This window comes from Molothrus aeneus, assembly GCF_037042795.1.
Source record: "Molothrus aeneus isolate 106 chromosome Z unlocalized genomic scaffold, BPBGC_Maene_1.0 scaffold_33, whole genome shotgun sequence".
Classification (NCBI taxonomy): Eukaryota; Metazoa; Chordata; class Aves; order Passeriformes; family Icteridae; genus Molothrus; species Molothrus aeneus.
In genome coordinates this window covers 2,451,715-2,477,950 of record NW_027098761.1, presented here as the reverse complement: position 1 = coordinate 2,477,950, position 26,236 = coordinate 2,451,715, and the positions used below count along the sequence as shown (strand labels likewise).

The 26,236-nt window shown below is 40.4% G+C and overlaps 1 protein-coding gene across 3 annotated transcripts in view; it reads left to right on the top strand.

Moving 5' to 3' along the window:
- PLPPR1 (phospholipid phosphatase related 1) overlaps positions 1-26,236 on the top strand; it is a 121,190-nt gene that overhangs the window by 58,613 nt on the left and 36,341 nt on the right. For all 3 annotated transcript variants that reach the window (XM_066569890.1, XM_066569889.1, XM_066569891.1), the window contains one exon: positions 610-717. In XM_066569890.1, coding sequence (XP_066425987.1) covers positions 655-717 — 63 coding nt within the window. In that variant the 5' untranslated portion in view covers positions 610-654. The remainder of the gene's footprint in view (positions 1-609; positions 718-26,236) is intronic.

Here is a 26,236-nt window from a genome sequence, read left to right as displayed (position 1 = left end):
ATAGCCAGTAGCCCGAAGTAATGCTAAGTGGGTAGAGTTTGGTGTGTTAATGTATGAATTCATATCAGGACAGAAAAGCTCTGCAGAAAAGGCCCAGGTCTTCATTGCATTTGCTTGTTATGGGTAGAGAGTTTTGTGCATATCACATGCTGTCATCTTGAGCAGATTTATACAGATAAACATTCTGATCATGTGTACAGTCAGTGTACTGTAAGCATATCTGTCAATTACCAAAATCTCCTGGTTTGAAATACACTGTAGGCAAGTCAGTGGGCTGAAAATGTGATTTTACAATTCAGAAGAAGAATCTTTTGCTTGGTAGTAGATTGTATTTAAGGAAAACAATTGTATTCCTTATAACCTTTGCTCTGTATATGATGTATCTTGTAACCTCTTGTCTGTCCTCTTGACAGATCTCTTGTCTGTCTCTTCTTTTGTGTTGTAAAGGGAGAGCTTTCTCAGGGTGTTTTGTATACAGATAGACCTTGAAGTTCTTGACACTAGATTGTGTCCTTGGTCTATCAGGTCAGTGTTCTGTCTTATGAACCTAATTTTGGAGTTTGCAAAAATGTGAAATATACTGAAATACCTCTGTCTTTTCTTTTTCAGGATATAAAGTTTTGAACAGTGCCTCCCCAAGAAGTGTGATGAGAAATGGCTTTAGGAAACAATACCCAGAGAAGTTATTCCATCATCCCCTGCTTCATCTTTGTAGAGGTGAGTGCAGCATTCAGCTGCCAGGCCAGCATGGAAGGCAGCTGTTCCCTGCAGGAATTAAGTAATTTGTTAGCAATTTTATTTGTAGCAAGGATGCTGTCTTAGTTGATGACATAGATATCCATGTTCATACTTAGTGCCATCAGATCCCCCTGAAAAAGTCCTGCATGAGTTATCCAGATCTCAGCAAGCAAGAACAGGCAGAGACAGGGTGTATCCAAGACTTCTCTGTCTGGTTATTTTCTGGCTAGTCCTGTGGTGGGCAGTAGCTGCAGGTGATTGCCCATCCTCCTCAGACCTCTCTCCATCTTGGTGCTGCACAGGGACTAAAACTCATTCAAGGAAATTTCTGATTTACAGTCTGATGGTTCATGGGCTTGGGAAGCAAAACTCAGCTCTGATTTCAGTTCAGGTGGAACATAAAATGTAGATGAGGCATGCCTGACCTTTAAGTGTGATGAAGAAGCTTGGCTAGCACAAGGGCTGAGAATTGTCTAGCAGTGAATCTGCAGTTCATGCTCCATGTCTTTGTTAAAGGCAGTTGATGTGGTGGGGTTTTTACTTATTAATTTATTATTTTATTATTTTAATCCATACAGATAGTAGTTTGTGGTTCTTATTTTACATAGCCTAACACTGATAGACTGGCCAACATTCACTATTCAAATCCGTGATTGATCAGCTGGTGCTTATAAGGCTGAGACAGTTTTCCTGGCAAGGGTAGTGACTCTGTGTTTCCAGAGAGGATGAAAGCTTCCATCAGATTTAGATGGTAAAAAGGAGATAACTGCCTGTAAATAACCAGGGCCACTTGTCTGATGTAGCTGGGATGGAATGCTCACTCTTTGGCCCAAGTTCTAAGGCAACTTGAGCCCTTCCATAAGAGAAGTTCCCAGAACTGTCAAAGGATTAATTGTTGTTCTGATGGAGACAATGGGTCACTGCTTTATTCTAATAGCTAGAGAAAGAAAGGGTAAAGATGAGTGAAAAGCAGAAATGAGGTCAGAAAAATACCCTATAAAAACAATCAGGAATGGGATGTCTCAAATTTATTGCTTAAACAAGCAGCTCTGAAGATTTTTAGTCCTCTAAAGAATTGAATGATGGGCCTGGTTGGCAACTTGTGACAGTGACATAAATTGTTCCTCCTGTAGATAAGATTGTTGTGAGGATTTTTTGCTCCATAATGTGCATTGCTTGTCCTTTCACATAGTTGATTTGCTGATTAAAACACAACATTAAATTAAAAATCAGTCAAAACCAGAGAGGTAGTGTCCGAAGCTATGTTCTCTCTGCTACATTCTTCCCCTCTTTGTCCACAGTACAGATTTTTAATGTAGCACTACTGGGACTACAAATTCATAGACTTGTGTCAAGCACTGTAGCATTAAACAACAGGAAATCTAATTTCCTGCTGGGAGTGCAGAGATGATTGATAGTAGTCATTCCATCTGAAAAGTCCCTGTAAATCTTAAGGCACACTGGAGGTGTTCTTTTCCCACTGCTGTGCTTTTGAGACTAACGTGCTTTATTTTTTTTTTCAGAGGAGCTGCCCCAGACACCAAGCCCTGTGCTAGATTACCTGGGTTAGGACAGACCCCATTTTTGTTGCTTTGAAGCAACCCTGAGAATTGATTAGCAGTGTGACACCTTGCTGTTGCTGTGAAAAGCAGGACAGCTAAAAATAATGTTGCCTGCTTTCCTGACAATGTTTTTCTGTGGGAGAACAATCCAGCAGCAGCCATGCTAGCTGAACATAATAGGAAAAGAGATAGTAAAAAATTATCATAGGCCTTTTCCCCAGAATGTGCTGTCTCCTCCACTGTAATCTCATCCTCTGATTAAAAGTTTTGAGGCATTTGCTCTTAAGAAAATAATGCTGGGCCTTGAATGTCATGTCAGATGCCCTACCAGTAGCTATTTGCTAACTGCCTGCTCTGCAGTGTGCCTTCATGAAATTGTAGTGGCAGAGGTAGAAATGAGGTGTCACAAGGAGTTTGGGCTCTTTAAATACCATCATGCTTCAGTCTGTACAAATATGACACAGTTTCAGCCGCTATTGTAATTTCCATTTTTTTCCCATTTCATTTTCCTCCCACTGAACTAACTTATAGCAGTTAGTTATTATGGAACCTGACCTGAAGAGGAATAGCTCATTATAAAAACTTAAGCCCTGTGCCTGACTCTACAAATTCCTTTTTATATTCAAAATATGAAAGTTTTAATAATAAGGAGATAACATGTGATGTCTAATCTGAAATGACAGAAATGTTTAATCAACATTTTCATTCCCTAATTGGAAATACAATGTCACATTATGAGTAGATTTAAAAGCTAAATAGGGAATCATTAAACTAATTTTGATCCACTTATCAAATCTGAGTCCCTCTCCCAAATAATGCAGGCAGCTTTCTGGATGATTCTTTATTATATTATAAGAGGTGTCATTACAGTCTGACATTTGTCACCAAACGTCTGTGAAGATTTGGTGCAGTACATTTTGTTAAACATGTAAACAATTAACTAGGATGTGCAGGAGACTGAGGTTCTCCTTTTCCCTACCCTCCTTTGCAGACAGCATCCTAAAAGAAGCCTTCAGGAGGCTGTCTCCCAGCCTTGGTTTGCATTAGACAGAGGTGACATAGTAGTGCAAAGATCCCCCACTCCACAGGTTCCAGAGCCCTTTGGAGTCAGGGATGGACCCAGAGATGCTTTTGATATGCCCTGGGTCTATCCCAACAAATGCCAGTGGTGCACAGCAGCCTGTGTGAGAGTTTGTTGCTGGCCAGGACTGATCACTGAAGTGATCTCAAGGATGTCAGGCAAGCATGAGAGAAAGGAGGAGAGGCAGCGTCTGGGATGACAGGAGGAAAATTATCCCATTCTTCCTTTTCCACTTATGGTGGCTAAAGCTCTTTGGGGGGCATCTCCTCCCTCCTTCACCTGCTGGGACAGGGCAATGTCAAAAACATCTGTGCCAATATTTCAGCATAGCTGTGCCATTGTTTTGCTACCCTATTTTACCAGGTTTGATCCAGCGAGTGCTGTATTCCATCATTCCATGGAAGGATGTGTGCTGGTTGAAGGTGGGGAAAGGTACAATCACACCTGGCAGATGCATTTTGTACATGAAAGTACAGCCAGCTTCCTGCAGATGAGGAATAAATTGTCAGAATGACTAAGCTTCCTGAGGTCTGGGCAGTGCCAGGGATAGAAGTGGGAGAAGTGCAATGCCTGTCAAATCCCAGTCCTCTTCCTGTGGGACTGGTGAGCTGCCCTGAGGTCTTCGTCCAGCAGTGTTTTCCATGCTCTGTGCTCTTGCCCTCCCTTTGTTCATCTTATTTTGTCAATCAGGTTTCTAGGAGAAAACTCAGGCTAGGGAGCTGTAGGAGACGGTCCAGTGTGGCTTTGAATTTGGTAGGTTTAAGTGTAGTCCTGGCTTTTGCAGCCTGTTTGACGCTCATCATTAGTGACAGGAAGTGCAAGGGGATGTGATAATTGCATTTACCAAATAGATGTTGGGAGGAAAGTTCCATACTGTGAGTAAACAGCATCCCCACCACTACACATGACTTCAGGGGGAAGGCATGAGAGCAACTTCAGAGCCATTGTGTGTGTTTGAATGGTGGTTATTGAAGAAGCAGTATCCTTTTCTTTCTGCAAAGAAAACCCTCTTCTCAACGAGAGTAAGGACTGTAATGGCTCTCTAGGGAACAAAAGGAGAAATTTTGGTCTGGGATTTCTGCTGATGAGGCATTTTCTACTTCCTTTTTCCTCCTCCTCACACTGCAAGCCCTGGCCTGAGGGGTTGAGCTATTTCAGGGAGTTATCTAAGGATTTATTTTCAAGTGCAGTTACTCCTGAAGGAGTTGGGCACATCTGAGGTATTTCTTTGCCCATGAAAACACTAAAATTTTCTGGAACCAGATTTAATTAAATTGTCTTAAATTGATCAAAGAGTTACCAAAAGGCTTTGATATATCACTGATGTATATTCTTCATTGTGATTCATTGTGGATTATTGTAATGCTGACTTTGACAAGGTAATAGGGGCAGACTCAAATATATAACACCATTAAAACTTAAAACATTGGGCATCTTTAAATTCTGTAATCTGAAGATCCCACTTTTTCACACTAAATCCATTATTCTGCCCTCAGGAAAGCTTTTGCAGGCAGACTGGAAAGTGTTTCTTCTTGACAGCCCAATATATAGGACATTGCAAAGGGCTGAGGATTTTACACAGAAAATATCTTCTCCCTTTCCCCCAAATGAATAAAATAAAAAATCTGAAAAATAAAAAGTTCTAGTCTTACATTTATCCTGGTACAAACTTGGATTGGAACTGTAGGTATGCTGTAACCTCACAGGATTTCTCTTTCTTCAGTGGGGTACATTTTCCATTACTTTTGGCTATTTTATGTTTGGACAGATTGGATCATCTTCAAATATCAGTTCAAATGTAATTAAAAAAAAAAAGTTTCAACTTACAGAAGCACTTAAGGAAAGCATTCTTCTTCCTTGCCCACATACATTTTTGTGTCAGTACTTTGTGTAGTCAAGCCGACAGCTGAACTACCGAGTAGCAGGAGAATTTCTCCAATACTGAAATCATTTGTGCAAGTGAGAGAAGTGCCTCTTGAACTTCTGTTTGTCATCAGCATCACAGCAGGGCTTGGGGAGCTGTGAAAAAATCAGTGAATTTAGAATATTTGTGACATATGTGGCACTTGTTTTATTATAATTTCTTGGTTAGGTGTTCTGAAAATTAAAAAGGTTTTGTACATTTGGGTGTACTGGTTGTTGCCCTCTAACTTTTAGCAGTATGTGAGGAGTGTGAAATGACCTCTTACATTTGCTGTAGTCCTCAAAGTTATGTTTGTAAGACATTGAATGTATTGGAAGTGACTTTTATTTGCTTATTTTTAAAAAAAGAGTAATTTCTCTCATAAAAGCTTGCTGGTTGTTTAGCGCTTTAATGATGTTAAAATTACATAAAGGATGTAGAGATATTAGATTGCAACTTTGGATATTCAAAATGCAGTGGTTTTGTCAAGATAATGTCCAGTTCTCCTAGACAGTGCAAAATAAATCCCGTCAGAATTTGAAATAACCTTTAACTGGGAAAGCATCCTGAGGTGAACTAACTTGGAAAGAGCTGCAGCCCTCAGTGACTCTGTTCCTTCCTTCTCCATCCATGCCGTGCTTGGATGTGCTTTGCTGCTCCACTGGGATGCTGTGAGGACAAAGTGCCCCAGGGATGTGTCATGTGTTGGTGTTGTATAAACTGCCTGTCATTAGATGCCCGCTTAGGCTGTGAGAATCAGTGCTGACACAGGCTGTGCAAAGGGTGATGTTTCTGCATAAATCCCTGTGCTTCAGACACTTCTGTGTCTTGGGATTCATTGTTTCTGATTTTATTCACTCAGCATATGTATCCATCTCTCTCTTTCTAAAAATCTCTTTATGTTCCCCATTTGCCACTCATTCCTCAGCATTCTTTGTCCTCCACATACCTCCTTTGTTCCAGGTGACTGGATAACTCCATATTGTAAAATTGGCTTAATCTCAGTGAATAGGTGTCTCTTGAACATTGGATTAGTTTTGTTGAATTGCTAAGCAGCTTTCATATTACCTGACTATAAAAAAAATCCTTCCAAGTGCTTCATAATTAGGCAGAGAGCACAAATGACTCTTGGCCAAAATAGGCACTGTGAAATAAATCTGATTATTATTTGATTCTCCTTAGCTTCTTGAGGACCTATTAAAATTAACATTAAGAGGTTACCATGAGAGTTTAGGTGCCTTACTGAATTTTTCTTTAAAACATAAATGAAAGAAGGCTTGTATTCCTGCTTGCAGACACGTGAAGCCTTTTTTTATCCTTCCTTTTATTCTGAAAACTTCCCATTGCAAATAATTCATTTGGCAACCTGAATAACATCTTAGGGTTTCCACCAATGAATCTGGTAGACTTTTCCAGGAAGGGATTAAAGGTACCAAACATTCTTTGTCTTTATGTGTAATAAAAAAATGCATTTGGAAGTAGATAAAAATGCTGTGAACAAATTGTTTTACTTGTTTACATTGTGCCTTGAACCTAGCCAACACTTTTGAGAGCTACTGTAATTTATATGTTGCTCTGTTTAGTCAGGTTTCTAAGAGAAGGAATTGTACAGGTTTTTAAAAATACTTAGCAGTTAGAGAGATTGGATTTGCTCTGGTTCTGAAGTACAAATGCATTTTCCCATTTGTTAGTTAAAACAAACTCCATATTTTTTGCTAGAAAAACTACTGATCAGAAAGTTTATGTAAGTCTTTGAGAAAAGGGGTTACAAACTAGGCACTGTTCGTGCAGGTGTTCTGTGTGTGCAGAAGTCTGCAAGCCGTATTTGAAGCTTTCTAAGTTGGAAGGTATTTCCAGTAATTACTGAGCTGCTTTAACTGGGCTTAAAATAGCAATGTGAAAATACACAGGACACAATATGTAACTGCCCATTTTTTCCCTCCTCTCTTTTCAGAAGTGGACTTAGATTTTAGTTTCATTGATATTGCTGTAAAGCCCTTAATGCGTTAACTTTTGTTTGTTTGCCTACTTCAAAAACCTAAGGGATTTTCATGTTTTCTTCCCCAAGCACACAACATAGAGCTATTTATTTGCTCCAATACATGCAAATTTGGAGATCAAGAAAAGTGCCGTGCATTATCAAATTATTGACTGCTCTGTGATACACCTGCACCATTTCCTCTGGTCTGCGTCTGTGAATAAACTGTTTTTTTGTTGTTTTGGTCTGTAGGAATATCCTTGCCCTTACTTATCATGATAATTTGCATGAGGTCTAAAAAGAATGGAAAGGAATCAGTAGGGACTCACAAATGCAGTCTAAGTAACCCTAAGTACAACAGTCAAGCCTTTCCAGAGCTGGTCAGTGGGAAAGACATGAAAAATGCAGGAGCAAAAGAAGATGCTTAAAGCAAACCCATCCCAACTTTTTGACAGTGGCTTTGACATCAGGAGAATTTTTAAAAATTTAATAGGTCTTTTCAAGCATCATGCCCAGTTTCATCAGGACTTGATTTCTGGTTCCAGACCAGCCACTCCAGACCTTGAAAAGGAGGAGTTTGTTTCAGCAGAGTTTCAAGGGTGAAGTCCTTAACATCAGCCTTATGACAAAAAGGTTTGTTTCAGTGATTTAGCTTTGAAAAAAATATTGACATTTTTTGCTCTCTAGAAATTCCAACTAAGTTTTAATACCAGCCTTAGGAATTGGTCTGCCAAGCCTTGTTCATCCTATACAAGCCTAAGGTACTGCATCAACCCAGAACTTCTCCAAGCTTCTGGCAACATCTGGGTGCCTTTGTGTGGGTAGCAAATAGCTTCTGAATTGTGAGATCTTCTCCCTCTAAAGCACAAATGAATAATCCAGTTGCCTAAGTAACCTAAGTAACATGAAATAAATAAATAAATCTATTATGAATGCAGCAGAATGTGGCAATAACAACTACAAAAAAATCTTTCTGAAGAAATGATACTTTATGTTTCTGTATTTCTAACTTGCTTGCCCAGTGCACCTCAGGTTTCATGATCTATTTTTTAATTCGTGGGGCATTCTGAAGGGACATCTGGTGCTTCTTCTCAGCCCATTCCCACATCCCAGCATTTTTGCAATAAACAATTCTTCTCTGATGTGTTTCCTTCACTGGTGTATTTCACCAGGAATTTCTGTGAGGTGGTGGGTATAGAGCCAAGCAGTTTGCAGATCCCATTCCTGAAGTCAGAGCAAATGCTTTTTACACAGGTAGGCTTGCACACGTCATTTTGTCACAACTGTGGCTACTGCTCAGTGGAGCTGTTGAAGAGACTGAATGAAAATGGATCAATATGGATGTGTTTGCAGGAAATAAGTGAGACAGTAGGAACTGATGCTTTGAGAGTTGTTGCACAGGATGCTAAATGGGCACTCAGGTCTTAACACACATGAAATCATTATTCATGATGGTGTGTGCTTACAACAATGGTGACAGACTGACCCTCAGTTGTAGAGTTCATGAGCCTTCATGGATTAACTTTCAGCTTGATGCCACGCCTAAAATATTTCTGATTCAGAAGTTTGGACTAGGGTCAGATTTAGGATATCTGTATAAATTAACAATAATAAGTTGTGCTAGGTCTTCCTAGAACACTCCAGTTTTAAATTAAAGAAATAGGAGTTAAGATGTACCTTTGTCTTGGAACAGAGTGATTTAATGATCAAGATTTCTGTTGCAGATAGACTTTTAGAAATGGTTGTTAGGTGCATGGTTGATCAATATTTTACTGAGAACATAGTTGATTTTTAAAGAGTTGTTTCACAATTCAGGAAATCAAATGGGGGCTCATAATGGTGTGTAACTCTTACTTGTGAGTGACATGTTTACAGCGCCCACTGGGAATAAGATCTGCATCACACTGCACATCCTGAGAGTCCCAAGGGTGGCTGTGGTCTCTACCAGCAGAGACTCTGCTTGTTTGCAGAGGGTCAGTGCAAAGAGCCTAAAAGATTAAAACATACTCCAAAACCTGCTGTGCACTTCTTTCTCTTATAATTTCCTTTATGACCTAAGAGCAGATGAATGGAAGAAACCATGTAACAGGATGGGTTTAAAATGCATTTGAATAATTTGTTAACTTTTTTGCAGTTCTAGGGCATTATTAACTTTTTATGATTCTAGAGTAATTATTGATGAAGCCTATGAAAAATATGCTGCAATAATATTAAAGCAATTGGAAGTAATGATGCAGTTATTGCTGGAGTTGCAGTTAGTTTTCTCATGAGTTCAGTACAATTCATCCTGTGACTTAAAGGATAGCTACACCTGGTATTATAATGGCCAAATGTTTCCTGTGTTTCCTTCTCCCAGCTATTCAATGCTGCATGTCTATGCCCAGAATCAACTGTTCATTGTGACTTCTGGAGTTTAGATTTTGCATACCTGGCAGGAGCTCTAATAATAATGCTAATCTTGTATCAATACCTGTTACATATTTCACTAAAGCATAAAAATTTAGTCTGTGATTATTATGTGCAGATGTACATCATTATTGAATTAATATCACCTTTATTTAGTTTACACCATATATAACTGACTGCTTGGTATCTCAAAACTCTTTGTGAGTTGTGCATGCTTCATGGAGAAAATAAGGTTAGAGAGACTTTAAAATAGTTTGTGTTACATTTCACAGTGGAACTATCAATTGAGTTTCCATTTGATTTACTGTAGTCTCAACACTGCATTTTTTATAAAATTACAGCAAAAATATCTGTAAATGTACTGCATAAATGCAGTCTAGTTTCTTATTCGAGCCTGACCAATGTAAGATTCTGGTTATAACGGAGTGAATTAATTTTCAAATAGATTGGATATCAGATTGTACTTTTATGAACTTTATAGTTGTGCTAATATTTGACTTGTAGCTAGCTAGGTCAGTAGTCATCAAGGATCTTTATTTAAACCAGCCAAAGCAAAAATCAGTTCAGCTCTGTTACAGAGATGGGGAACATACTGAAACTCTCAAACTGATCAAATTGTGGGAATAGAGGTGGTGTACACATAGTATAAATGTTTTATTGTGTGAAAAAATACCAGCATTTGTTTAACATGCTGAGTTTCAGGTTTTTTCATTCTTATTGAAAATATATTTCTGTAGAAGGAGTAAAGCAGTTTGGGACTTGGAAAAATTCAAACTAGCTGTGTTTGGACAAGAAAGGCAGCCAGGGTCAACCAAGTGAATAATAAACCCAAGTCTTTACTCCTTTGAGTTAAAAAGAAAGGTCATAGACTCAGAGAATTATTTAGGTGGGAAGGGTTCTCTGTGGGTGTCTGGGCATTTCTGCTCAGAAAAGCAGCGGCTGAGTGAAGTTCCTTTGGGCCTTGTCCAGATGAGTTTTCTGATTTTCTTACAGGTAGCCTGGTTAGTTTTTGAGTATCCTCATAGGAAAACACTTGTCCTAATATTCTTTTTAATAAACTGATGCAACCTGGTGTGAAAGAAAAGGAATCTAGGCCTGATGACAGAATAAGGAGAATGGGGGATGCAACAAAGAATGGGTAGCAGAAAGCAATAAAGAAATTAATCAAGTAAAAAAAATCTTCCTTTTTGTCTTTTAGAGCTCTGTACATTTGGAATCCCATTTTGCCTGCCCAGTCCCATTTTCTTGCAGGAACTTCACCTAGGTATTGGCATGCCCAGTATGAAAATGCAGTTAATTACCAGTAGTCAGCACATGGATTTCCTTGTCCACATTCAATATTTTAGAAACCAGCATGTTGGAGAAAGATTCCTGTTCAAGCCTTGACACCTCACTCTGTTTTGTGAACCCAGTGAGCTGTACACACATAGCTTTTATAGGGAGCTGAAGAGTGGACAGTATGGGAAAGAGTGCAGTGGAAATCCCTTCAGGATGCAGATATCAGGGTAATATCAGCTCCCTATAAAAGCCATGTGTGACTCCTGCTGCCAGGCCCTGGTTTATCAATACTTGGTTTAGTAAGAAGGAGATTAAACTGCCCATAGTGTTTGTGGAGATTTGTTAAATGAGCATCTAGAGGATGATCAGTAATGTTAAATCTGGGCTCAGATATGACTACTCTTGAATTATATCCAAACCTTGTCATGAAAAATAGCCACAGCAAATAGCTTTGAATATTTGTCTTTGTTTTGACTGGGCTTACATTGAAAAGAGAATGGTATCTTCAAGTGAAAGGGGAAAAAGTGAGCACCAGAACCTGGTGGCATTTCATGAAAGTTTTCAAACCACAGCTCTTCTTCCTTACCTTGCATTCAAAATTGCATAGCAAAATGATTACAAGTTCTGAAAAATGAAGCAGTCATTAATTTTTTTATATGACTGCTTGCCAGTGATAAAGAATTGTACTAAAGGACTCAGGTTTTTTTGTACTAAAGTACTCAGGCACAACATGACTTGCATGCAGCAGAGGAGATTCAAAGTAGTAATTGTTTTTTTTTAAAAGCTTCCTGTTCAGCTGGGAAAATGTTGAAGGCAAATAAAATGGATTTCATAATGCGTTGTACATATTAATAAGACTGTGAAGTAAAATGTCTTTGACTGTTTTCTGTTTAATTTAAAACATTGTCTCTATTTGATTTTTATGATTGATCTAAGAGTCCTGCAATCTTGGTATCAACAGATAGGTTTTTTTGGCAGTAAGTGCTGCATTTATCAATGCCTAATGACTCTGAACCTGCACTACTCTATTAAATAGCCCGGATCTGGAATCACATACAAGTATTATGAATTTTAATAAATGCTGCTCTGTGAATGACAAAGATTCAGAGCTTCACCAGCTCCAAGGTTGTCAGCTCAGATGGAAAGCTTTTATACCTGGTAGAACAAGGCAACAGGACAAGCAACTAAGGACATGATAAGGTCAGTGTTGTTAGAGTAAGGCTAGATTTGATTTTCTCTCTCCTACGTATGAATTCTGCAGTGCCTTGGCTTTCACTGGACACAGCAGTTCATCATATAGGTATTGGAGCAAAAAATAACTAAGTACAAACACATCAGGAATTTCTATCAGAAAATACTGGAATTTAATTTTTTAGCATAAATTTTGATATATTATACTTACTGAAACTCCAGTAGTAGATCCCACGTTGCCCAATTAGTTCACTTAGGAAAAAACTGACTAAGCTGGATTTTTAAGATTCATCGTTGTGTGTTAATACAAACCCCAAAAATATACTACATCTGTGCCTGCAAGGCATTGCCACCTTTAAGGCTTCTGCAAGATATTGCAAACTAAAAGGAGGGAGCTGCACCTCTAGTTTGTACAGGAAGGCTTTTTCTTCTAGGAGAGGCCCCATCTGCTATTCTGAGGGCTTCATTACTTGATGTTAACAGGGAGAGCAAACTGGGCAGGCAGAGTTGCAGGTTCTCTGCTTTGTGATTTAAGCCACATCAGCTGCTTGGAGATACCATCAGAAAAGCACATGTTTCAGAAGAAGAAAGTAGCCTGGAAACTTTGGAGTTGAAAGATATCTCCCAGTATTTTTTTCCCCCAAATTAAATTTGGGTTCCAGCCTGTTTCACTCCAGTAGCATTTAGGATAGGATGCAGAGCAGCATCAACAAGTAGAATTCCTGAAGCTCTGCAACACCAGTGGTGCAAAATTACGTGCAGAGTTTCTGCGTTTGGGTTGTAAGGGAGGGGCAGGACAGCAGGGAGTCCCTGTGTCTCTGTCTGTGCACTGAGGGGCTGTGGTACCTGCCACACCTGCAACACAGGAGTCCTGCAGTGCATTCCCTGGGGGGTTTTCCACTTGTCTGTGGTGCTGACATGAAAATCAAAAATGCATCAAGGCTGCTTCTGTGTCTGTGCTGACCATTTTCTCATCACCTTCTCTGCACCTCTCTCAGTGGCAATTACACTGTGATTTGTTTGTGTACTAGTGCCACTGGAGATCCCTCTGTCTGAAGAACATCAAAGTTCTTCACAGCTGTTAAGAGAATACTGAGCTGATCTAAGGAAGACAAAAGAGCTGCATTGTCCCCAGACCAAACAACCCTTGCACCCAGGAGAGTGACATCCTTCACCAAAAGAAAGTCAGGCAGTTGTGAGCCTTGTCTTGGCAGCTGGGCTCTGAGCACCTGCCATAACCAGGAGATAGCTAGAGAAGGGTCTAAAACAGGATTGTTGTATCATTGTCTCTGCCATGGTGTTGCTACAACCTCTGGTCAGAGGGAGTGTCAGTCTGCTTACTAGTTTGTTACAGATTTTTTTTCCCAAGGTTTGGGGTTTTTTGTTGTTGTTGTTTTTGGGGTTTTTTTTAATAGAAAAAAACACTCGCAAATTGCTGATATGGGTAATTCCAATGTCAGGGAGTTTTAGACAGCTTTCTTATGACATCTGTAATGTTGTTTATGTCAACCAATAGCTTCAGTAATTGACATAAAAAGTGAAAACAAAAACTACTGCACCTAGCACTTGAAAAGTCTGCAGCTTTTCCCTGTTTGGCAGACACAGCCAATGACACAGCAGTATCTCCACTCTCCTCTGAGACTTTCTTGGTCTTCTGGGAACTCTTAGAGTTGTCAGGGAAGTCCTGGACACTCTTGGAGGAACATTAGGGTGCCAGTGACGACAGCTAAATGAGCCCATGTCTGCTAGCAGCAGCCTCTAGTCAGCTCTGCCAGCTACTCCTGATCCAAGTGGGCTCTGAGCTTGCAGGTCTTGAGTCCAGAACAAGGAAGGGTCAAGTGAGACACTGACACAGGTTGCCCAGATCTGCTGCAGTTTCCAAACTCTGAACCTGCATCAGTAGAATAGATGGAGTCTCCGTTTACCTGGGTTGGAAAGTGGAAACTCCAGTGATGATGAAGGTTATAAGATGGTGGCTTCTGGCCCTTGGGGAGCAGACCCCTGTTCCACATGCAGATCTGAAGTGGTTCAGTGCCAAGGCAGCTCCCTGGATGAGAGCCCTGCTCAGGGAAGTACCTGAATCAGCTGAACCTGAGCCATGTGGCAAGAGAAAACAATGAGTGGTGGTGTTGAGATACTCTCTACCTGCAGAGAGTGAAGGCCCCCATGAGTGCTTTCCTTGATACTGCTGGTGAGAAGGAGGAGAAGGGTCTGAAGAGGACTGGGTGGATCTGATGAGTCAGCAGTTGAGATCACAGATCACAGAATAGCCTGAGTTAGAAGGGACGCAGAAGGATCACCAAGGATTGCCAGGTTGTAAGTGAATGACCCATATGTGTGTTTGTCCAGCTGATGACAGCTGCAGGATTTGGCTTCTGTGTCCGTGAGACCCTCTTTGAGGATCTGGACTGCTTAGAAGGCAATCAACCTGGCCAAATAGAGCAAAAGCAGCTTTGCCAGCAGCCTGGCCAACCTGGAGAGGAGAGCTTAAAATAAGAGCGAAGGGAGTGGAAATAGTGACGAAGAATCGTGTGAGGAAGTGAAGGAAAAGGTTGGGAGGACCAGTAAAGGACGAGGACTGAGCAAAGGACCCAGCATGGTGTGAACAGAAGGAGCACTAATCAAGAGAACAATGAAATGGAATCCCACCAAGTGTAAACACATAAGAAAAGAAGTGCCAGGGAAAGTTTTCAATTCACTTTTGGGAAATCAGCCCAATCAGACACTTCTCCAGCACACCACATTTAATATCTTATGACTTAATCGATTCACTCACCATGAGACAACCAGACTACACAAACACACACTCAGGATTATGAGCCTCAGTCAGCAAGCAAAATTTTTTTCATACTGAGTACCAACCTGTACCTCTGATCCCAGTTACCATTCTCTCAGTTCTGTAGAAAAGGACAGATTTTTCAAGCAGTGGGAGGAATCTCTGCCTTGTTAGTGTTAATGGGAGCCACCTGTCAGCAGCCTGTTCCCAGCACAGAGGGTTCACAAAGTAAATTCAGATTCATAGCTGGCATAGCAGGCAGGTTACCATTAACAGGTTTTCTTTGTCCAGTTTAATAGCAGGTGTTGCTTGTCCATCAATTGGCAGCTTATTTATTGGTTTCAGTGCTTCGTCTTCAGCTTTCATAGCTGTGTAGTGTGGGCAAAACTGGGAGGAGCTGTTGACTCCCTCAAGAGCAGGGAGGCCCTGCAGGGAGACCCTCAGCTAATTATGGAGCTAGGCAATCACCAGCCATGTGGAGTTCAATAGGGGAAAATGCTGGGTGGACTGGGGATGGGGCAACCCTGGATGTATGGATGGACTGGGGAATGAAAAGGAACCTGGGGGTCCTGGTCGATGACAAGTTGAGTCAGCAGTGTCCTGGCAGCCAGGAGGGACATTCCTGTCCTGGGGGCACCAGGCCCAGCATGGCCAGCCAGACAAGGGAGGGGATTGTCCTGCTCTGCTGTCCACTGGGATGGCACCACCTCAAGTCTGGGGCAGACTGGGGCACTACAATGTAAGGATGTAGATGTTAAAACTATTAGAGCTGTTAAAACTATTTAAAATTGTCCAAAGAGGGATAGTGAGGTTGGTGAAGCACCTGGAGGTGAAGCTGTATGAGGAGTGGCCTCTTTGTCTGTTCAGCCTGGGGAAGAGGAGACCTCATTGCAGTCTGCAACTTCCTTGTGAGGGGAAGAGGAGGAGCAAACACTGATTTCTGCTCTGTTGTGTCCAGTGACCTGAGGGAATGACCGGAAGTTGTGTCAGGGAGAGTTTAGGTCAGATATTAGGAAGAGATTTTTTCCCCCTGAGAGTGTCTGGGCACTGGAACAGAGTCCCCTGTGCAGTGGTCACAACCCCAGCCTGACAGAGCTCAAGATGCCTGTGGACAACACTGTGAGGCAGAGGATGTGATTCTTGGGGATGGTTCTGTGCAGGACCAGGAGCTGGACTTGATGATCCTTGTGGATCACTTCAACTGAGTTTTTTCTGCGATCACTCAAGACCAGAGCTGCACTCAACCTTTGACAACCTTTGCACCTGTTCCAAGCCAGGAACAAGTGTGTGGTCACACTCTGACATGTCTGTGCACTGAGGGACATGCTGTGGCAAGAAAGCGAGAAGAATTAGAGGTCTGAATGCATTTTCAGGGGTATGATTTTGCTGGTGTCGCAGTGACATGGAGACGTAGCTCACATGAGTGGAGTACCCTGGATAAACAGGTATTTTCAGGAAGGGCAGGCTGGGGCAGCAAGAAGGAAGATTGGGTTTTAAGCAGGTCAGCAGGGATCATCTCCTCTGCTCAGTGCTGGCAAGATACATGTTGTTGGGATGCATCTGTGCTGGGTTCCCCAGAATGAGAGAGAGACTCCTCCCTGTGATACCCAAGGAAAGGATCAGAGGCAGTGGGCAAAAGCTGCAACAGGCATTTAACATAATAAAACCTGTCATCCTTTCAGGGTGATGAAATGCCAGGGCAGATTGATGTAGAGAACTTGTGGAGTCTCTGTCCTTGGAAGATGTTTAACACCCAACTAGACATGGACTTGGACTGCCTGCTCCAGCTGACACAGCTTCAAGTCAGAAGTCAATCTAGGTGATCTCCAGAGGTGCATGCCAGAAGGAGCAATTCCTTCACAGTCTGGCTTGTATCTGGTGGTTGGTTCCATTTAACTGCTGCCTTGTTTGCCATGCCTCCTTGATGCTGAAGATAACTGCTGTAGCACATGGGTTATAAGGGGAACTGTATTTTATTTTTGCAGATGAAGAAATGGTGACTTGCCTACACTTACTCTTTTGGTGAGGGTCAGGGTCTCAGTATCTACATATGACCTTTTTTACCTTGATTTTTGCTTCAGGCTGAAGTCGTGACTTGTCTCATATTTAGCTGAGAAAACCCAAGTGTTTGTTGGTAGCTGCTATTTGAATACTAGCCTTTTATCTTCTTTATAGGTATTTTCTTTCTTTAATGACCTTGAACTATCAGCAGAATTTTTCATAGCAAAAGATTTTTTTTTTTCCTCTTAGAACTAAACATTTATCAACTTTGTTTGGCCTTTCATGTTCCATTGCACCAGCAAAGCATTTAAAAATATATCTTAGTAATAATTATTGCAGCCTTCTGTAAAGCTGCTGGCTTTGAAACACAATTGCTCAGCCTTTCCTTTTCTTCCTTTCCTCAACAGGTAGCAGTGAAGCATTAGTCATTTAAAAATCAGACAAAGGGTTTTGATGCATATGGGGAAAAGAGGAGGGTTACAAAAATTCTTAAACATGTCAGAGTGCCATGCCACTGTAGGAAGAAGAGGTGGAATATTAGAGAGACTGCTGGAAGAAGTGATTAATAATAACAAAAAAATAACTTTACAGCAGGGCAAAGAATTAAATATTGCAATTTATTGTAACTGCTTGACCTGAGTGTCATTTTTGAAGAAAAGGAACACAAGTAAGGTCCAGGTGCACACCTATAAGCACTCTGATTGCAAGGACACAAAAGATATGAATGCCTGTCCAAGTCCTCAGAGTAGAACAGTAGTTCTGTCACAGGGAAAGAGCAATAAAATGTGTTCATTTTTGCCACATGGCTGGTGGAGGGAGAGACCCTGCTGCAGAAGCACTGCTGTGACCAAAGGTCTGACCACAGCCTCTTGTCTCTGTGTGCCATCCACTGCTGAGAAATTGCTTGCCCATTTCTAACCCCAAGAATGTCCATAGGTAATGAAGCTTTCAGAGAAAAGGTTGACTGTTAACACCTTTCAAAATCAAGGGAAACAGGACCATGTTTTTCAAAAGCAGCAAGAAAGTGGTCACAGAATGTATAATGTCTCTGAGTTAGGCTTCTCTGAGGCTTTGTGTTTACCCTGGGATTTTCTGGGTTGAGAAGTATGGTAGAAAAACAGTTCTGTTCTGTCTAAGAATAGAATTTTCTAACTAAAAGAAGTTTCTGCTGTTCTTCTAAACCTCACAGCTCTCCAACTTGCACTAAAAAACTATGTGGATTATGTACTGATTTGCTTTGGAATTAGGCTTCCTTTTTTCTCACTTTTGCATTGCTCAGAGTGACATGTTTTAAAAACCTGACAGGTTTGGTTTCTTACTGAGATTCTCTCCCAAATGGCAGACTGATGACCAGAACAAAAGAGATGAAAGTACTGCCAAAAATGTGTGAGAAGGGAGCAGATTTGGGAAGTGCTTTCAGCGTGAGGAAAGTGAGAGAATGAGGAGCTCTCTGAGGAGCTGCTCTTTGTAACCATGCACACTCTAGGAATTTATTATAAGGTTTCTGTCTCTGGAGAGATGTTCCCTGAACTTGCAAAGCAGAGATGCTCAGAAGAGGAAAACAGTTTCCCCTTTCTTTCCCAGCCGCTTTTAGATCTGTCTGATGGACATCTTTTTTACAGCTTTTCTGGTCTTCTGGAACAATGATGTGCAGATGAGGCAATGGCTTGTGGGTTATAGAGCAGCTGGAAAATTGGTAGCTCCTTTCTTTCAAGGAGCAGTCTGGGAATCATCCTCTGGACAAGGAAGATGCACAGGGTATAAGAATAAACAACCATTCATTGGGATGAGAGAGTGGACACTGCTGTTGCACTCTTTAGTGTTTACATGTCAGAGTGGGCAAAAGTCCTCAACTTCTTCTGCCTTGAACATTGCTAAAAATGTCACCCAATCCATTACTAGTATCCATAAGTCTGCAGTCTGAGAACAAGCAAAGGGAAAGTAAGGGTTGTGTTCTGGTGCTTTTCACTTTGTGCAGATCTTTGTTCCTTCCGTATTTTGCTTTATCCTAGTTCTCATTTTCACCTGATTCTACCACTGTCAATCCCTTCAATTTTCAGAGATCATAGAAATCAAAATATACCTCAGCATCTCCCTGTGAGCAGTTTTGCTTAGGTACCACGTGAAGATACCAGAGAGCAGTCATGAAAAGCATACTGAAAAGATGTGTAAGTCTGTTGTGTCAGAATCCTGTGTCCTGTCAGGATCTGTTGCTTCTCAACATTTGGACAGTAAATTGTCCTGACATCTCTATGTAAGTGAAAACAGTCATTAGATTAAAAAGCCTTTAGAGTTCACGATGGATTTAACAGCTTTTATGAGCCATTTGTACAGTGAAAACCCATTAGTCAGTGAACCAATATCAGGGTTGCAGGGCAACTTGGAAGCTGTCTTAGCCAAAGGCAGCTTTTTAACTTTCCAGAGCAGTCCCTGTATTGGGCATTTTTGGAGGACACAGACACATGGAAATAAAATGCATGTGTGCCATGCATTTTATTTCCATCAAATCAATGGTTTTTTATGGAATGAGTGTGGTTCAAAGCAAAATAAGCTGCTATTTTGTGGTTTTGATTACTGAAACTAGGCAGACAATGAATTATGACATGATTTTGCATTATTTCTTGTGGACTGGGTGACTCATGTCAGTGTAGTCCAGGTTAAGAACTGCTGTCAGAAAGAATCAAACTCAAGGCAGCCTTTCACAGAAGAACACACCTTGTTCAAAGTTAGAAGGGCAAATTCAGCACCAAGTTCTGATTAAATTCTTTGGACTTGCTCTGAGTTTTTTAGGAGTGTTCATTACTTTGCTATATGCAAGTATTTGAGCAAGTTTCATGAATTTGGATGTTTCTGAGGCTGGAGCAGACCAATGGGTAGAACCAGAGCATAGTTTAGAGGAGCTAACCCTGAATCCTTTTAAGCACAATTTGGACACCAGTTTTTTGAGAACATCCTGGCAGACATTTTCTAAGTTCTAACCTTATTGTGGGCATGAGATGGAAAGCACTCCTCCTGCATTTAGAAGAAGCAGTGAAAAAATGTTCCAAATATTCCTACCAAGCAAGCTCTTCCAAAGCAGCTGTTTCTAGCAGTGGCTGTTCACATGAAGCTGTTCACAACTTCTGTTGAAGTACAGAAGTTTTAGATGCTGGATTTCATGGAGTCAGTAAGAGCTCTTTTAACAAGTCCTGGAGATGATTCCAGCATTTTGTACTGTTTGTTTTTAGCAAAGGCTGGATAGGCACGACAACCAGTCCTGGGACTGTAACTCATTTTCTGTCAGTCCCAAGTGATCACAGGTATTTTCCACCTCAGTATCTCCCAGTTTGGTCTCTCTCTCAGCTTCAACATCAAATCTTTCCGCTTGGGGAAAGCTGTGTAGTGCTGCATTGAGTGCCTATTCTTGTCATTAAAGGCGCTGTACTACAGGTGCTGGTACACACCTGAAATTCTAGTGATGTTCTTTTTATTTGAAAAAGCTGATTCTGCAGATGTCTTGATGGAGAGATGAGGAGACAGATCAGGCAGGACAGGAAAGAAACAAAATTCTCTTGATTTCTTTTAATTTAATACCAGAGTGGTCAAAATATATCTCTGCTCTGCTTCTGTTGCTAAAAAAAAAAATCATTCTGAACAGATGCCATTTTAATGAAGACTTTTATGTTAAGAAAATTGCTTAGTCTCCACCAGAATTTGTAGATCATTTTAAGGTGTTATGTGCTGGAAACAGCAGTTTCCTGGCTGTGTGCCATTTGGAACTGGGTAGAGCATTGATGCCACCTGCTGAAAAGCTTCACGGAACCTGCTCAAGGGAAGATAAATATGCTATACTTGTGGCTTGGAGGTTTTAACAACACTTGGTAATGGTGATGACATTCTTCAGGTGCTAAATAAAGGTGCTAAATAAAAATACAATTTTTTAAATCTGATATATTCTCCCTCTGGACAGGTGGAAGTTTAATTTGTTTCATTCTCTTTTCCCCTTGTAGAAATCTCACTCTTTATCATTTATCATCATTTATCTGCAAGGGTATCAGACCCCATTTTTCTGGAGTCTTAAAGGAAAATTGTAGTTCTCAATTTTTTCAAGAGAAGAGTCCTGATTTTCATGCATAGAAGATAGCCAGTGATTTCACAGGAAGTTCAGAATGCCTGGATTTATACAGCTGTTTGAGGAACACATTTCATTTCACTATTGTTTTTTGGAAACTGATTTTTATCATAACAAAGGTCTGCATGTACCTGAGAAAAAGATATTACATGAAATACAGAATATGTGTTTGAGGGACAGAAAAAGTGTGGGACGTACCATGATCCCAGATACAGGAGGCAAAGCTGGAGAGTCTGGCCCTAAAAGCAAGACCTACCTGATTTTACAGAGTAGTTTGCTACTGTAGCAGTCAAGCAACTTTCTGATCCCCATCTTTAAAGTGTATGTCTTCCAAATGTTGCCTAAATTCCCAAATTTACTGTGTAATTAAAACTTTTCTTAATGGTCTTTAAAAATTCCATTCCTGCAATCAAGTGGTGATGTGAAAATCTCAACTTCATTTTAAAAGCTAAATTTCCAGCTTTTTATTGTGGGAAAGAAAATTCACTAATGTAATTTCTGGCAAAATTTTTAAATTTATGTCTCTTTGCACTACACGTACAGACAGACTGTGGATTGATATAAATTACACAGATTTTAATCCAGGAAGGTCAGACCAGGTTCAGTAACTTTCATGCTATTAGTGAACAGAGTGAGAGTGAGATCACAGTGTGCCAGGATCTGAAACCAGCCCTGAGTAAAAGACCAAGGAGCAGAGCCAGTGCAGTGGAAAGCTCTTCCTTTTTAGCTCTGACCCCTTCAGTCTCCAGCTCACAGCTAGATCAGCTTTCTGGCAGAAAACCTTTGTAAACCACTTTCAATAAGGTTTAGGAAGGGAAAAAATATTCTTTTTGTTGTTTGTAAATGTTGGAAAACTAACAAGAGAGAAAATCCTACAGACATTAACTCTTGAATTTATACTTTTTAAGTAAGAATTACATTATCACTGGGGTTGCTTTTATTTTAGAGTCAGTGGAGGGGAGAAATGTTGCTATTTAAAATTGCTGTCTGGAAACACCTCCTTTCTCCAGGTCTGTAGTAAGGTCAGAGTGCAAACATGGAAAGGAAATGCTGGATGCATGATCTGATGTCAAAGAGCAACTGATGCTTGTGAACAAATACTCACTGAGAAGGATGAAGCCACCTATTCTTCCTGGTCATGATAATCCCCTTTGAAGCTGCTGGCTGCAAATTTTCTGGTCTTAAAATAATTTTCTCCTTTTTCAAACTACACAAACCAGGGACAAAGACTTCTTTTAAAAGTCAGGATGAAAACCACAGTAGATTATTAACCCAATTACTATTATCACCAAATGACCTGAAATTCCAGCTATATTTAAAAAAATGAGATGATGTTGTGAAAAATACAGGGAAACCCACAAATATATTAAAACCATAAAACATTTTGGGCTCTGCATGGATGTTTGGTAGTGTTGCATTTGGAATTTAATGTTGCATTAATGCCCCCTGCTGATAAGCCTTCAAAATCTACTTTGAATCAAGCTCAGAATTTAATAGTCTTCTGCATCAGTACGTCCCTTATATTAAAAAAAAAACAAAACAAACAAAAAAAAACCAACAAAAAAAATCTAGCATATATCTCATCATAACTGGGTTCTTCTTAAATAGATCACATCTCTTTCAATTCTGCTACATAACAAGTTCTGTGCTGTCACAAAACCAGTAACACCAGCTCCTTAGAATTGTCCCACATTAATCCCTTCTGCTCTTGGCTTAGTTTAACGTCCAGTTATGTAGTATAATTGGATAGAATCTGAATGTTAAAGGAGAAAAATAATCTTTTTATGATTATTTCATAAAGAAAGCAAATTATTGTAATGAAATACAACTTGCCAAAAAAGAGAAATTGCAAGAAGGTGAGCAGATATTCACGGTTGTACTAGAGGACGCTGAGTCACAAAATAATTGATGTTGGAAAAGCCCCCTAAGATCATGAATGCAGCCCTTAACCCAGCACTGCCAAATCCACCACTAGTCCATGTCCCTAACCCATGACCCTAAATGATAAGCCTTTTCATAGCTTTTATGATCTATTTTCTAGGTAAATAAAATTTATATTTAGTATTGATTTTTACAGACATTCTCTTGCTAATAGCAACACAGGTATTACTTGATTCCACAAGAGAGAGGAGGATTCATTTCCTCTCTCTTCAAGCCCTGGGAGAAATGCTTTTCCTCTGCTGTCAGTGATTAAAAAGACACTACTGTGCTTTTTCCAGTTTCCATCACCTGTGCTGCTGCATCTTTCCTTTGTCCATTCATCTCCCTGCCTCTCTGAGGTGCACAAAATCTTGTGCAAGTGCCCACAGTGTTGGCTGGCCACCTGAAGCTTGTAGGGACATCCACCCCTGCACTCATTACCTCTGAAGAGAGTGAGGAGACCTGTGCTGTCCCTCTCCAGCATCAAAGGCTGAGCTTTCCTCAGACAGAGCTGATGTAAAGAGGCTCTCCCAAGGCAGCCCAGCTCTTTGTGGTGGAGTAAGAATAGGCTCAGGCTGTAACAGACGCAGTGTGGGTAAATGTCCCTCCTTCCTTCAGGCTGACAGTTTCAGCCTGTGATCAATCCGTGGATCGTACTTACCTGTCAAAGAAAGTAGGCTTAAATTTATTACATAAGAATCACTGGTGAAAAGTAAAAGTCTTTACATGAAAAAGGTTGAAAAATTTTGTTTTAAACTGAGAAAGCTAGAGCAGTGTATAAAGTGCACTGAGTCATATAGATTGGGGTAATCAAGGTGCTTCATACTGTTGCTTATTTTATTTTCTACACATGAAAAGGCTGTACTGGTTAGAGCATTTTTATGCCTTTATGTCCGTTGCCATTAAGAGACTTGTACTACTTTAACTGCACAGTTAGAGCTGGAGAAATCTGGATTCTTTATGTGGGTGAGCTCTTAGGTAACATTAAGCTATTGCAGTGTAGCGCCTCGCCATTCTTCAAGGACCAGTATATAAAAAAAGACACTGAAAGAGTTTTTAACCAGATGTCAGTATTTTTAGAGGTCATGCTACTCTAACAAAACAACTTCTGCTGAAATAAGTGCCTTAGGAAGACATGAACTCCTTTTATTTTGGTCTGAGCATGTTTTCTTTAGCCATACCTAATCCATACTTAATTGCTAAAATGGTGAAATAAGACAGTAAGTTCATGAAATGGACTTGTAAAAAGCTCTGCAGAGACTGCTTTGATTTCTACACAGCTCCAGTTTCAAAAGCCTGTGTGCCTTAATAAGCCTCTCTGCCTCCACTGCCCAGCTTGTGCCTGCACACTGAATGGACTTCACAACTCCTGTAACAAAGCCACATCCTGTGCTGGGCTGCTGCAGACAAGGTTGCTGTGTGCCACAGTTGCATAAAAAACCTGATGTCAGAATCAGTTATGTAAGGTGAAAGAGAGAAAACACCTTGAGGAGTGGCAGTGTAGAAAGAGCATTGGATTTCATATTTAATCTGACAGTGTAAAATAAATGGTTATTCAGCATAATGAAATCATTCACTTGTATTTGTTTTACCGCTACGTGGAATTCTAATAGAGGTTCATTTTTTTTCTGTCTCTTCCATTAAGCAAAATAATGTTGCAATGAACAGTCCTGTGTCTATTTTTTTGTCCCTGTTGTTTTGCAGTGTTTTCATAAAAAGTAGGGGATTTGCTGCATTCAGTTTCTTGGCAATAATAAAAGATTGTGCAGTCAGCCTGATCCTTATAATCCATTACAAACATAAATTTGCTGCCGTTGCAGTCTTCAGGAGCCTTTGCTGTCCAATACACTTCTCTTTCCACAGACCTGGGTGTGCTGCACAAGTGCGAAGGTGAAACTTTTAAGGTTGAATCAGTTGTGAAAAAATGGCACACAACAGATGCTTCACAAACTGCTGTAGACGGAGGCTTTTGTTGATCCCTGAAGGGTTCATCCTGCTAATTCCCATTAACAGATAATGGGGAACAAGCACCGGCCACCCTCACACCTCAGTGTGAAGTTTCAGCTGCTGGCACATCTGGATCAGATGGGCTTCTAGTTAGTGGCAGTCTTCATCTTTGTTCTTTGTAAATACAAGTTTGTCTGAAGGCATGTTCAACATTTCCTTACTACTTGACCACTCCACTGTGTGAAAATATAGGTCCTTCTTAAAACATTGTACTAGGTCTGTCAGAATAGATTATTTCAGGAGCCCTGAGAAGAATTACCAGAGAGAATACTGTAAAAAGGCTTGGCAAAATAACTGTTTCAAGTCAAATTATCCAAATCTACTATTTTCTGGCAGTCTGCACTTCTTCTGCCAGAAGGAAGTTTGATTATTTAAGAAAACAAAATCCACCTAAAATATTTTCTTTTCTTTATGTCAGTTACAAGCACTATGAGCTGAAGGTTGGTTTACTAGGTAGAGATTAACTGGCCACAAATAAATACAGCCAACACATGTAAAAATTATTGATCCAATATGAGTTTCTGAGCCCTCATCCTAATAGGATACTTCAGGAAACAGACATGGTACTTCTTAAAAAGGGTCTTGATCTGCTTTTAGATGGGCAGAAATGGGCCTTTGAATTTAATAATAAATGAGATTTGTTCCAATTTGCTGTGCTTCTAATGTCCCTCTGCTGCAGCTGCAAGACTGGAGCTTCCATCTCCAAGGTAAAATGACAAAGAGACACCTAGACCCGTCCCTGGGGAAAACAGCCTGGGATTCATAGTTCAATATTTCTGATAATATCCAGTAGAGAGCACAGACACACCTTAACAATTCCTTTCAGCAGTAACTTGGGAATTATTTCAGGACACACAGATGCCATGGCTGTTGGATGCTCCATTGCGTCTGCTCCAAGAGTCATGCTCTCATCACCTCACTGAGAAAAAGCACACCAGATTGTTTCAGGTTTTGCATAATAGTGGGTCACTAGGGTTCAGGCAAAGGGGGAGGCAGAAATATGATCAAAATGAGTGGAACTGTGAGCCACAGCATGTGTGTCAAGGGTTGAAAATGCTTGTGCAGGTTTGTGGTGCTCATGAAACTGTGGCAGTTTCATTTAAAGAAGTGAAAACCACTGAAATTTGCTGGAAATAAACTCAGCAAAGGGATCAATAGATATCTCGGTGACTATCCACTAAGGAGCACCAAGTGCAAAATACTCGTTTGACTTCTTTCAGGAGAAACTAAAAAGTCATAATTTATGTTGCCATTTGTGTGCAAGAACAGTTTTTCAGTTTTCAG